The 13,887-nt window shown below is 46.5% G+C and overlaps 1 protein-coding gene across 4 annotated transcripts in view; it reads left to right on the top strand.

The window, feature by feature from the left end:
- The first annotated feature begins 9,429 nt into the window (after positions 1 to 9,429).
- Positions 9,430 to 13,887, top strand: part of ST3GAL5 (ST3 beta-galactoside alpha-2,3-sialyltransferase 5) — a 67,013-nt gene continuing 62,555 nt past the window's right edge. The window contains exons 1-2 of one of the 4 annotated variants that reach the window (XM_064268807.1): positions 9,482 to 9,563; positions 10,649 to 12,173. In XM_064268807.1, the coding sequence (XP_064124877.1) occupies positions 12,098 to 12,173 (76 nt within the window). In that variant the 5' untranslated portion in view covers positions 9,482 to 9,563; positions 10,649 to 12,097. Of the gene's footprint in view, positions 9,564 to 9,784; positions 10,119 to 10,648; positions 12,174 to 13,887 lie in introns of those variants that run through there. The other 3 variants (XM_064268808.1, XM_003420406.4, XM_064268809.1) reach the window with 3 other exon arrangements.

The following is a 13,887-nucleotide window of genomic DNA, read 5'->3' as shown; positions in this document are numbered from 1 at the left end:
CATAGCTGCCAAACCACTAAGAATTATTGCCCAGACAAACTGACACACCATCTTAACCATCACAATTCTAAATGGAGAAGGTATTGGAGTTGTCAAAGATTTCATTTTACTTGAGTCCACAATCACACCCATGGAAGCAGCAGTCAAAAAATCAAATGTTGCATTGCATTGGGAAAATCTGCCGTAAAAGACCTCCTTTTAAAGTGTTCAAAAGCAAAGATGTCACTTTGAGTACTAAAGGTACACCTGACCCAAGCTGTGGCCTTTTCAATCACCTCATATGCATGTGAAAGCTGGAAAATGAATAAAAAAGACCAGAGAAAAATTGATGCATTCGAATTATGGTGTTGGCGAAGAATATTGAATATATTACAGAATTCCACAAGAAGGAACAAATCTGTCTCGGAACAAGTACAGCCAGAATGCTCCTTGGAAGCTGCAGCGGCAAGACTTCGTCTCACATACTTCGGACATGTTATCAAGAAGGACTAGTCCCTGGAGAAGGACACCAAGCTTGGTAAAACAGAAGGTCAGCGAAAAAGAGGAAGCAACGAGATGGATTGATACAGTGGCTGCAGCAATGGGGGGAAACATAGCAATGATTTTGAGGATTGCGCAGGACCGGGCAGTGTTTTGTTCTGTCGTGCATAGCGTCACTGTGAGCCAGAACAGACTTGATGGCACCTAACAACAATAGCTTTTTTAACAACAATAGCTACCTAACTGGTGAGAAAATAAATTTATGATATTCCTGTTACAGCAACACTAGCAAGCTAAGACAGAAGGGAAAGAGCAGTCAGCAAAGCTGACAGCAGAATGGTTGGAGAGTAAAAAAGAAAAAGGAAGATATCATTACAGGCATCAGTAGAGGAAGGAAGGTGAGAGTAGGGTGGCAGGCTGCAGAGGTCTGGACAAAGTAAACCAAGAAAGCCAGTGGGATCCAGTCTCTCAGAAGATCCCTGAGGAAACTGGGGAAGGGCATGGAGTAGGACAGTTTTCCCGAAGGGGAAATGGTGGCAAACAATGGGAACCTCAGTCCTGTAATCACTAGGAAATAAATTCTGCCACCAATCAGTGAACTTGAAGCTCAGTCCTACAATCACAAGGAAATAAACTCTGTCAACAGCCAGTGCACCCTGAGTTCAGGTAAGAACTGCAGCCCTGGCTGACACCTTGATTTCAAATGAACAGAATTTGAATAGCATTGCATTAAGGAGGTTATCTCAGGGGAGAGTTCACAGAATTCTCTCCTGAGCAAAGAATCCAGTCACACTATGCTCAGGCTTCTGACCTACAGAGACTGTGAGATAATAAATTTCGTTTTAAGCCTCTAAGTGGTAATTTGTTATGCAGCAATAGAAAACCAATTCAACCCCTAATGAATGCTAAATTGAAGTTTAACTCCTTCAAGAGGTACCCTTGAGCTTTCTTCAGTTAGACCCTGAGATCCTCGAGGATGAGGGCCTTGCCTCTGGAGTCAGAATATTTGTGTTCGAGTCCTGACTTTGCTACTTCTTAGCTGTGTGAACTTGGGTAGTTTATTTAATATCCCTAAATTTCTCTAAGCCTCAGTTTCCATATACACAATGTGATGATAATAAGTCCCTACCTCAAAGCGGTGTTGAGAGGATCAGATAACCCGTGTAAAGTACTTAGAGTAATGCTTGGCATATAATAGGCACGTGACAAATATTTGCGAAGTGAATGTATGGGAGAAGGATGGATGGAATGAGGGCTTGAAGATGTGCCTGAGTCTATCAATGTGTGTCACTCGGCTTCCAGAAGGATCTAGTCGGTTTGGAACCATTTCCTCAACTGCAGCTGCCCTCTGCCAGCAGACAGCCTTCCTGTGGCGTTTGTGTACTGTCTCTTTCTTTTTCCCTTTGTTTGTTTTACTCCCGCTTCTCCCGTGATTGCTCACGTGAAACATTCCTAGAAAAACTTGAAGGCACCGACTTCCTTTGCTTCAGAGCAGCAGACAGTCTGTGTTCTGTTGGCTGGCAGGCTCCCTTAGGGCCTGAGTTGGGGACAGCACCTCAGGAAGACGTGGGTGGGAGTCAAACAAGAGAAAAAGATAAAGACAGAGTCTCAGCAAGTCAAGCCTGAACCGGAAAACCCCACAAGGCTGTGCTGAGAGGGCAAAGGATTCTTGATCCCCGCTACCACATACATCCACAGCCGTCTTTCCTTTTGGCCACCTACAAAACTGGCACATCAGTAACACCCCTCACAGCTTGAGAGACGCAGGCCCTTGGGAAAGGCACAGCTTCTGTCGTGGTGTCAGACTCAGCCATTTGGCAGGCATGAAGAAGCAGGCCATCTGGAGAGGCCTCTGAGACCTGAGTAATTTGAACCAGTGACTCCGCTCATTTTTATTTATTGCAAAAAACAACATTATAACAACATTAAAGGACATTTTTAAATAAGGAAAAAAGATTACTCATAATCCCACCACCTTAACATCAGAACTGTCTTATTTTTCCAAGTTCCCTTCCAGTTTTTGTCCACATGATAGTAGTTTGCATACAGTCTGTGTCCTGTTTTGTTTTGTTTTTTTCCATTTAATGTTATATCCTAAGCCTTTCCTAACATTAATGTAATCTTTGCATTGGCCTTTTTTTTTCTCTTTTTATGCAAATATTCCAGCACATTTGGTGGAGGCATAAAAAAAATAAAACCAAACCTGTTGCCATTGAGTGGATTCCAAGTTATAGCGACCCTATAGGAGAGAGTAGAACTGCCCCAGATGGTATCCAAGGAGCTGCTGGTGGATTTGAACTGCCAGCCTTTTGGTTAGCAGCTGAGCTCTTAACCACAACGCCACCAGAGCTCATAATGATTCTTTAGCCTTTGGGGATTCTTGTTTAACCTCTTGAATCTTTTGAATCTTTGAGGGTGCCTCCTGGCAAAATTGTAAATGAAAGTAAGACAGGGAACAGAGGGCCCCCCAAATCTGCAAAGTATGGGAAATGGGCCAGTGGCAGAAGCAAAGCCATTCCCCAGAACAATCGGTCAGGGTATCAGAAAATAGCCTCCAAACTTCTTTAAAGTTGTCTTTCAGAAACAGCTGGATAAAACTAGCCCCAGGAACATGGGCAGAACATCACCTGTGACCGCTGTGTGACCTTCCACCAGGGGCAATGAGGGGCTGCAGTCACAGATGGGGAATCGAACTCGAGGAGCAAGAGACTGCGCAGGTGCGACACCCCGTAATAAGTACTGCTACGAATCCCAGAGGCCTCCCGGACAGGAACCATCTTAGAAAGCTGCTGCATGGGCACCTTAGTTAACCGTTCCCCACCCAAAACAGCCTACTTGTTGGAAAACCCCGCCTATGCCTGTGAATAAACAAGAATCTGTTGCTGCTCAAAAACTTTTAAAAACCCAGGCAAGTCTTTTGTTTTGTGAGATGGGGGTAAACGTTGCTTAGGCCCTCCTCATCTCCACTTGTGAGCCTCTTCAATAAAGCTTTGCTCCTGTGGAAAACTCTGCATGCCTTACCTGTTCTTTCTTGACCAGTGAGAGCAAGAACCTTATTCTGATAACAAAAGGAAGTTTGATTCAGGGCCCATCTGGATCCCTTATGATACAAGTCAGAATTGACTCGATGGTAACTAACCATGACAGCAATTTTAGCCCGTGATCTTGCATTCTCTTGCCATATCCTGATGCCCAATCTGCTCTCTAAAACTGTACACTTATTACTAAAAAATAGTAATATAGGTTCTATTTTTTTCCACAACATGAAAGCATTACATGCTCACATTGTCTAATTTGGGAAATACCTAAAAGCAAAGGAAAATGAAAATCCTCTATAATCTTCCTACTCAGTGGATGTCATCGTTCCTTATTGTTCTCAAACATGTTATTGGCACTTCTGATCCAACTTGCCTATGCTTGTTTTTCTCCTCCAGAACTCTGCTTTGCCTCCCAACTTCATCCCAGAGGCTAACTTGTGTCGCAATGATGATGGCTGAATGAGTAAACTATAGAAACCTTCCTGAGGCCTTAGGCACCTGTTTAAATAAAAATATGCACAAACAGGTACACAGTAAATCATTTAGGGTGCCTGAGGTTGCCAGCAGCAGATAAGCCCAACTCAAGGTAGTTTAACACACAGAGGAATTTATTGGCCCATGTAACTGAAACATACAAAGGCAGGATGGGCTACAGGACTGGTTTAATCTAGTGACTCAACCACATCATAATGGAAATGTTTTTTAAATATATATATAATTTTTATTGTGCTTTAAGTGAAAGTTTACAAATCAAGTCAGTCACAAAAAACTTATATACACCTTGCTACACACTCCCAATTACTCTCCCCCTAATGAGACGGCCCACTTTCTCCCTCCACTCTTTCTTTTTGTGTCCATTCCACCAGCTTCTAACCCCCTCTACCTTCTCATCTCCCCTCCAGGCAGGAGATGCCAACATAGTCTCAAGTGTCCACCTGATCCAAGAAGCTCACTCCTCACGAGCATCCCTCTCCAACCCATTCTCCAGTCCAATCCATGTCTGAAGAGTTGGCTTCAGGAATGGTTTCTGTCCTGGGCCAACAGAGGGTCTGGGGGCCATGACCACTGGGGTCCTTCTAGTCTCAGTCAGACCACTAAGTCTGGTCTTTTTATGAGAATTTGGGGTCTGCATCCCACTACTCTCCTGCTCCCTCTGGGGTTCTCTGTTGTGTTCCCTATTAGGGCAGTCATCGGTTTTAGCCAGGTACCGTCTAGTTCTTCTGGTCTCAGGATGATGTAGTCTCTGGTTTATGTGGCCCTTTCTGTCTCTTGGGCTCACAATTACCTTGTGTCCTTGGTGTTCTTCTTTCTCCTTTGATCCAGGTGGGTTGAGACAAATTGATGCATCTTAGATGGCTGCTTGCTAGCGTTTAAGGCCCCAGACACCACTCTTCAAAGTGGGATGCAGAATGTTTTCTTGATAGATGTTATTATGCCAATTGACTTAGATGTCCCCTGAAACCATGGTCCCCAAACCCCTGCCCCTGCTACACTGACCTCCAAAGCATTCAGTTTATTCAGGAAACTTCTTTGCTTTTAGTTTAGTCCAATTGTGCTGACCTCCCCTGTATCGTGTGTTGTCTTTCCCTTCACCCAAAGTAGTTCTTATCTACTATCTAATTAGTGAATACCCCTCTCCCACCCTCCCTCCCTGCCCCCTCTCATAACCACAAAAGGATGTGTTCCTCTCAGTTTAAACTATTTCTCAAGTTCTTATAATAGTGGTCTTATACAATACTTGTCCTTTTGCAACTGACTAATTTCACTCAGCATAATGCCTTCCAGGTTCCTCCATGTTATGAAATGTTTCACAGTTTCCTCACTGTTCCTTATGGATGCATAGTATTCCATTCTGTGAATATACCATAATTTATTTATCCATTCATCCATTGATGGGCACCTTGGTTGCTTCTACCTTTTTGCTATTGTAAACAGTGCTGCAATAAAACATGGGTGTGCATATAGCTGTTCATGTAAAGGCTCTTATTTCTCTAGGATATATTTCGAGGAGTAGGATTGCTGGATCGTATGGTAGTTCTATTTCTAGCTTTTTAAGGAAGCACCAAATCAATTTCCAAAGTTGGTGTACCATTTTACATTCCAGGAAATGTTTTTTTTTCTAACCTCTGTCCTCTGGTCCCCATAGCATTACTCTCTTCCTAAGGTAAGATCTTTTTGTGGTTCAAAATGGCTGTTTTATCAGTGGCTTCTGAGGCTACTGGCTGGCTCCCTTCTAGCAGGAAACAGGAACAGCTGCCCACCATTATTTAATAAATTCCTCGGATTTCCTCTGGTTCAATCAATCTGGTCCCCATGGTCACCCATGAGCAAGTCATAGTGGCAAGGAGGATGGGACTACTCTGGGTAGGTTAGATCAGCTGGTCTCAAAACTTTTTGGTCTCAGGACCCCTTTACACTCTTTGAAATTACTGAGGATCCCGAAGAATTTTTTTAATGTAGATTTCATCTATTGATATTTACCAAACTAGAAATTAGAACTGAGAGAAATTTAAAGTATTTGTTAATTAATTGAAAACAGTAACATAACATGTTAAAAAAAAAATGTTTTCCAAAGCAATAAAAGGTGAGAATGGCATTTTTGCAAGTCTATTTAATGTCTAGCTTAAGAGAAACCAGCTGGATTCTCATATTTGTTCCTTCATTCAATCTGTTATAAATTGTTTTGGTTGAAGTACATGAAGAAAATCTGGCCTCACATTGGTATGTAATTGGAAAAGGGAGGAGTATTTTAATAGCCTTTTAAGATAGTCTTCTTTGATACTACACCAAAACTCTACAAGAGGTAATTTCTTAAAGGTCTGTTCCATTGTGGAATCTGAAACCTTAATCTATTAACATTTCATCCCGTTAACGTAAAATCCTTTGAATGGGGCTTTTGCCCATGAACGATTTTGTAACATCACCCATTAGTCATTATCCAAAAATCGCATTCATTCATATCACCATTCATCTCATCGGTAAAATCCTTAAGTGGGAAGCTGTCAATCTCATGGTGGCACATACAAGTTCTCCAAAATTCTAAATTTTTCTTGAAAGCTGGAATGTTTTTTATTACTGGTAACAAAAACCGTCAGCTGGTTTCTTTGAAGTGAGTTTCATTTCTTTCATTTTCAAGAAAATGTTCTCCAAATACTCAAGTCTGAATAACCATATTTTTTCAGTTGTTTTTTTCCAGTAAAAATGGTACTCTATGGAAAAAGCAGCTGGTTCAGATTGCAACTCAGATGATGGCACAAGTGCCTTTCGTACTTCAGTCTGCAGCCAGTGTTTCTGGTGCACTGTTCATGTTGTCATATAACACAGTAAACACATACTTACTCTGGGTGGATATTTTAATAAAATTAATCATTTTTTGCTGCATCAAGAACATTAAGTGAAACTAAAAAAAGAAAAAAAAAATTTTTTATAACCCAGGAGTAGCATGGTGGTAAAGAATGTTACTAGAGTTGGTGCCACTGTCTTGATTCGTGAGGTGACAGCAGTGTTGCCCTCCATTTGCACCTCTGGTGAAAAAGGGAAATAATGTCTTAGATTATTCTGAAACAGTTTTGACTTCACAGATTCCCTGAAAGGTCCCTAGGGACCCCCAGGAGTCCACAGACCATATTTTGGGGACCACTGGCTTAGAAACCCTGGTGATGTAATGGTTAAGTGCTATGGCTGCTAACCAAAAGGTCAGCAGTTCAAATCCGCCAGGCGCTCCTTGGAAACCCTGTGGGGCTGTTCTACTCCATCCTGTTGGGTTGCTATGAGTCAGAATTGACTCGACTGCAATGGGTTTGGTTTTTGGTTTGGCTTAGACCAATCAGCACACACCATACAGCAGACCATGCAGCATACTAACCTAAACCACATGCTGCAGCACACAGCAGTTGGGTGGAATGAGTGTCGGGCAACTACAGTGTCTGACGGCAGAATGACCAAAGTAGTGATATAAGAAAGTAAAAAAGAACTACAAAATCATGCCAACCTCTTAGTTACTGTCTCTGATTTACAAGCAGTCTGATCCCTTTTTTTGTCAGTAGCCAGGAGCTTCTCTGAGACCAGCCACTGGCTTGGAGAGATACCAGGTAAAGCTTTGAGATCTAGTAGCTGACTCTAGTCTAATTTTAGACTAGGATTTCTGTCTTAATTCAGAACAATAGCTAAGGATGATTCTGCGGCTGGTGAAAAGGAAGCTTTGGGGGCAGGGCTCCTCTTGCTGCACATTATATCTTACCCCTGAAGTGGGTCTGCCTCTTTTCCCACCATACGCAAGTAGGGTGCTCATGTTGTGGAATGAATGAGGTAGTGGGTACAGGCAGCCTTAACAGCTGTTCCCTTAGATTAGGACAGGAAGCAGCTTCAAGTTCCCTTTCTCCCCCACCCCCACGGCATACCCATCCTTCCAAGCTAGGCTACTGCTGACTCCCACAATGCTAGCAGGGCTTCGCTCTATGGAAGAGGAAAGGAGAGAGACTGGAAGACGTCAAGAGGAATGAGGGGTATCTGGGAGCAAAGAGAAAGAAGAGCGGCTGAGGGAAAAAGAGATAAAGGTGGTCTGATTAAGCAGGCAGGCCTGGGGCTGGTCTCCAAGAGGGGGGTGAGGTGCTCAGCATTTTCTTTGCAGCTGTCACTAAGCCAGGCAGCTGCTCTGCCTGTCCAGCCTTGGCCAACCCACTGGATACAGATCTCCCAGTGACAGCTTTTCCTCTGACATTTTCAAAGTACTCTGGTGTCTTCATCTTAATCCAGAAATATTTTTGCAGCAAAATCCCTTTATGAAAGCACGGTCTTCCCACCCTCTTCTTTCCAAAGCCTTCCCTCCTGACTCTTGTTCCCCAAACCAAAATGTTCCCCAGATACTATATTTTTTCCAGCACCCCTACTACCCACACTGGGAGGAGAACAGAGACAACTCCAAACCAGCTGCCCTGTAAAAGCTGTTGCAAGAGTGGCAAGGTTCTCAGTTTATGCAAAGACATTTGGCTCAGTGTGTAGGATCATCCTTTCAAGCCGGACGAGTATCACAGGCACTAGGAGGCAGTGTCAACCTTAAGAGAAACTCTGAAAGCAGACCAACTTCCCTGGCTTCACTGAAGCGTCAGCAAGTCCTAAAGCACTGGAAAGCTGCAGGCCATAGTGCGTACTCAGCTGTGTTAAGGAAATAACTTACCAGTGCTTTAAGCTCTTTTTTTGAATTCCTGAATTTTGGAATTCGGTAACACTTATGCTTTTTACAATTGTGTGGCATTTCCTCCCCAGAATCAAGGGGGACTTCAGAGGTATGAAGTGGGCGCTCCAAGCCCAGGTTCTGACCCTGGCTCTGCACTAAATGCCCCAATGACCTTCCCTTCTCCAGCCCTCACTTGTTCCATCTGTAAAACCAGTGGGTTACCCTAGATAATTAGCGCACTCTCTCTCTCTTTCCTACACGTGGAAAAATCAAAAGCTGTTGTGATAATCACCAGATACGCTCCGCCTGCCCTCGCGCTGGTCTCACGGCCCCCAAGGACGCGGGGACCGTGTCTGTCTGAGGGGCTGTGTGGGAGACTAAGGCACGTGACTGCGTAAATCCCCTTCACTCACCAGCTCCGCGCATAGGATTCCCAAGCGCTGTAAAAGCCCACATCCTCTGTTCCCTCCACTATCGAACCGCGCAGAGCTCGAGGGAACCACCCGGGCCCCGACCCCAGGCCCAGCCCAGCCTCAGCCCTCAGCTTGCTCTGCTCCCCCAACCCCCGCCGACCCGGGGGGCGCGGGTCTCGGGGGCGGAGCCGCCGGGGGGAGCCGCTCGCGCACTCCGATTGGCCGTCCGCGCCCCCGTGACTCGCGGCCCCTCCCCCGCCCCTCCTCCGCGTCCGCGCGGGGAGCGGCGGCTGGGGGCTGAATGGGCTGGGGCGCGGCGCCCCGGGGCGCGGGGTCGGGGTCTGGCTGGCCGCGGGCGCCCTCTCCCTAGTATGCGGACGAGGTCGGCCGGCGGCGCGAAGCGACATCCTCCGCAGCCGCGGACGGAGACAGTGGCGGCGGCACCTGCCGGCCGAGGTACGTGGCGAGCCCCCTCCTCGGCGGCTGGGGCTTGCGGGGGGCGGCAGCAGAGATCAGCCCCTGTCCCCTCCCGCCGGGCGCCGCGGCTCCGCCCAGCCCCCGCGGCAGCTCCCGGGGTGCGGCGTCCCAGCCGTTCTCCGCGGGGGCTGGCCGAGGCTGGTGGCCCGGGGACGCGCCGACGGTGTAGGGGGGCGCCACGGCCCGCGCAGGTGTGGGCGCGTCACGCCGTTAGGGGGGTCTGGGGACCGGCCGCAGTGCCAGGTCCTGTCGCCGTGGCCCTTCCATTGCCTGCTTTCCGCGGCGGCTCGGGCTTTAATTCATTGCTGGAAGCTTCCGAACCAGCACGGCCGAGTTAACTCGTTTTCCCGTGACCGACTAGGGGAACCCTCTGCGGAGTACCTAGTGGCTCCAGAAACCGCCCTTTGCACCCATCGGGAAGGCGTGATGTGTGGTGTCTGCTGATAGGCATTTGCCAGTGACCTTCCGCGCCCGCTCTCTGCGGCCAGCCTGCGGAGGAGACACGTTTTGGCTTCCTTTGGCTTCTTCTGAATTGTAAGCAGCAGCTTGATGAGGAATGCATTTATTGTGCGCCTTTAATGTGTAATTGACGCAAGGTTTTCAGAGAGCATCTTCTAGCAGCCCCGCGAGTAGGGAGAGGCGGGTTCCTGCCCTTACCCCCACCGACTGGGTGACCTTGGCGGACACAGATCCCCCTGTGGGCTGGTCTCCGGGTCTGTACGGGGAGGCTTGACCTGTGGATAGCCAAGGTCCTTTCCAGGCCCCCGGTTCCGTGGTCCTGACCACAAAATGTGTGTTTACGAATAAAGAATTCCCTGCAGAATCGCTAGCTTAGTTGAAAGACAAATTTTTTGCCCTCGTGCCTTCCTTCATGTACATGGCCTTTGCTTAATTAGGTATCATTTACTTAAAAGAGAAAATTGTTTTAGGGTGCTGTGCTTTATCTGGCACCCATGCGTTACGTGCTTCTTGTGCCGAGTGCTGTGCCAGGTGTGGGGGTTGCAAAGAGGAAGGTGTTTAGCCAGACCTCCTCTTGGCTTACGAGTGCTAATCCTCTTCCACAGGAGGGTACGTGCCCTGAAACTGGACTGTGGAAGAGAAGCCCATTTCTGTTGAATGAAGAAGCACAGACTCAAATACAGCCTGGACAGTTTGTGGTTTCGCTTGTATAATCCTGAGGGCTTGATGGCTCAGAGGAATGTCTTACGTTTCTAGTCATAGAGCCAGGAATCACCCGAATTCCAAGCATTTGCTTGGACAAGACAAATAACTTCACTGTAACCTGAATGCCATGGGGTTTGTTTTTTTTTACGTGTACGTCCTTTATATTGGTGCTGCTGTTTCTGTAAGATGAAAGGAACTTCAGATATTCTTGGTTATGATTAGTAGCTGTTCCTTCTTTAGGCAAGAAAAGAAATGGCTGTGATAGGGAAGGCATGAAGTGGGTTAGGAATGGGTGGTGGGCCAGGGGCTGACAGGTATATTGCTGTTGAGTGACATGGAGTCAGTTCCAACTCATAGTGACCCTGTGTACAACAGGACAAAACACTGCCCAGTCCTGTGCCGTCCTCACAATCGTTGCTATATTTGAGCCCATTGTTGTAGCCATTGTCTTAGGCCATCCAAGCATGATGTCCTTCTGCAGGGACTGTTCCCTCCTGATAACATGTGCAAAGTATGTGAGATGAAGTCTCACCATTGAAGCATTCTGGCTCTATACTTCTTCCAAGACAGATTTGTTCGTTCTTCTTCCGAGTGTAAGAACCTGCATTTGTGACTTTGCCCTCCAACTGTACCATTTGCAAGATTCTTATGCTAGCACCAATTGCCAAATGGTCATGTGTTATCAAAATAGAATAGTGGTGGATTTTAAAGACAGACAATTATTGATGAAGAGCAAACTCTTTGTTACTTGATTTGCCTCCCCCCTGCCGCCCCCGCTTCCCTTTCTGGGCTGTTTGGCCATGGTAAAAACCCCTTGCGGTCGAGTCAATTCCGACTCATAGCGATCCTATAGGACAGAGTAAAACTATCCCATAGAGTTTCCAAGGAGTGCCTGGTGGATTCGAACTGCAGACTTCTTGGTTAGCAGCTGTAGCTCTTAATCACTGTGCCACCAGGGTTTCCTTGGCCATGGTGGGGATGAATTTATTTAGCAGGTGGGCTCTTGGGAAATGGAGGGGCGATAAAAAGACATTCTGGGGTCCTTTGTGGGGGTCTCTCTCAGGTGCTTGGAGCCAGCAGCTCCTGGGAGAACGAGGAGGCTCACCCTATACCCCCTTGTTGCCCATGAGAATGATTTAATCCGTGCTTCCTGTGCAGACCACAGAGGATGGAGACCACTCCTGGAAGGCATTGCCCGTGTTTCCAGTCTAGCTGGGAAGCCTTGGCGGAAATGAAACAACCAAGAATGTACAGTACACCCAGTGATGATGGTGCAAACTCCCTAGCTGCTGAGAAAGGCATCCTAAAGGGGAAGTGAATCACAGGCCCGTTGTGAGAGGAAGCCATACATGTGGGGCAGTGGAAAGAAGGCTCTGCGAGGAGAGAGACCCAGCTTAAGCACAAGTGCAGAGGGGAGCCACCAAGGTGTGTAAAAGAGCAGGAGAAAAATGAGGTTAGGAGTTCAAGGACACTGCCACTCCTGTCCTATCTAGACAGACACCTGACAAGCAAAGCTTTTTTTTTTTTTTTTTTTAAACTATGGCATACGTACTAGAAAAGTAGGCACACCGTAAGTGTGATGCTCGCTGGACTTTCCAACCTGAGCACACCCGTACACTCAGCACTCAGATCGAGAAACAGAAGATGCTGAAACCTGAGGAGCTCACTCTGTGCCCTGGTCCAGCTACAGCCTCCTCCAAGCTAACTGCTGACCAGACTTCCTGTGCTGGCGCTTCCTATAAATGGAACCCTGCTGTGTCTGTCTGCTTTCCTCAGCTAAGTTAGGTTTCTGCAGTTGTAGTGTGTTTGCTCTCCTTGCCAGTAGTGGCCATTGGGTGATTAGACCACATACTATCTGTGCGCCGTGGATGGACATTTGGGCAGTTTCCAGCATTTGGCTGTTACGAATAGCACCACCGTGACCATTCTGGTACTTGCCTTTTGGTATATAGTGTATGCATTTCTCATGGGTCTGTACCCAGGAGTGGGATTGCTGGGTCATGGAGTGTGTGTATGCACTGCTTTAGGAGCGGCTGCTAGAGCTGTTTTATTGCAGTTTTGGAATAATAGTGTTGGTAGTTCCTCACTACTAGCTCATGAGTGGCTCAGTCTCCTTGGTGAAATGTCGTGCCCGTCAGCTAGTAGCAAGGAACTGCCAATATGGTTACTACTAAACTGGAAGAAAACAGCTTTGCCTGAGGTACCAGGAGTCAGGATCAGTTTCTACCTGACTGTGCCCCATATAGTTGCAGCAAGTGTGGGCACCTTCGAGCCCCCTTCTCCCCAGTATTGGATCAGGCAGCAGAACAGGCTGAGCTGTGAAGAACCCTTTTTCTCCAAGAGCCCCTGACACTGGGGAAGTGTTTCTCTGGCCAAACTGGTTGGCTTCATCTCAGTTCCCAGGGCTGTGGTCTGCAGACAGACCTGTGAGCCTTATCACATTGTACCCCTTCACTGTTTCTGCTTCTCTGACCTGCTTCCCCCATACCACTTGATTTCTGGTTAAGAATTCACCATATACTTAAAAAAAAAAAAAAAAAAGCATTCCCCTTATCTTAAAGAAAAGCCTGTTTCTTCTCGTTTGGTCTGTTGAGGCCATGCAGACATTTTCACTCTCCTGTTACAGCATGCAGAATTATCCAGGATTAAGTTATTAATGGTTCACCAACTCCTGTACTCATGAATTCTTCCCTCTTCCCTTCAGTTTTTAACATTTGGAATTAGAATAGCTAAATATCATGCAGCATGATCATATTTATCCCAGGAAGAAAAATTTGATAAAAATAATTAAATGAGAACGATTGCTTTTATGGAATAGCAGTCCTATCTTTTGAATTTAAGGCTGTTTTTAAGACCATATGTCATTTTCCTAATTAAAGGCTAACGTATTGAGTTCCCAGCCAGGGCAGTTTTTCTGTTACGCATGTAGTTTCTTCTTCTTGGCCTTCCCTTTTCTTCTCAGCCTCTGCTTTGTTATCCTCTTCTGTCTTGGTCCTTCACCCCTCTTTCTGCCTTTTCACAGTCTGTTCTCATTTCTTATCTCGACTCCAGCAGCAGGCAGGTTAGGAGGACAGGCTGTTGAGCTTCAGTAGGGCCTCCCATACGTTCTTCTCTTTGCTTATCGCTTTCTGCAGTCCAG

Source organism: Loxodonta africana, chromosome 15 (assembly GCF_030014295.1).
Source record: "Loxodonta africana isolate mLoxAfr1 chromosome 15, mLoxAfr1.hap2, whole genome shotgun sequence".
Taxonomy (NCBI): Eukaryota; Metazoa; Chordata; class Mammalia; order Proboscidea; family Elephantidae; genus Loxodonta; species Loxodonta africana.
The sequence above is the reverse complement of the archived record's forward strand: the minus strand, read 5'-3'. Positions and strand labels throughout refer to the sequence as shown.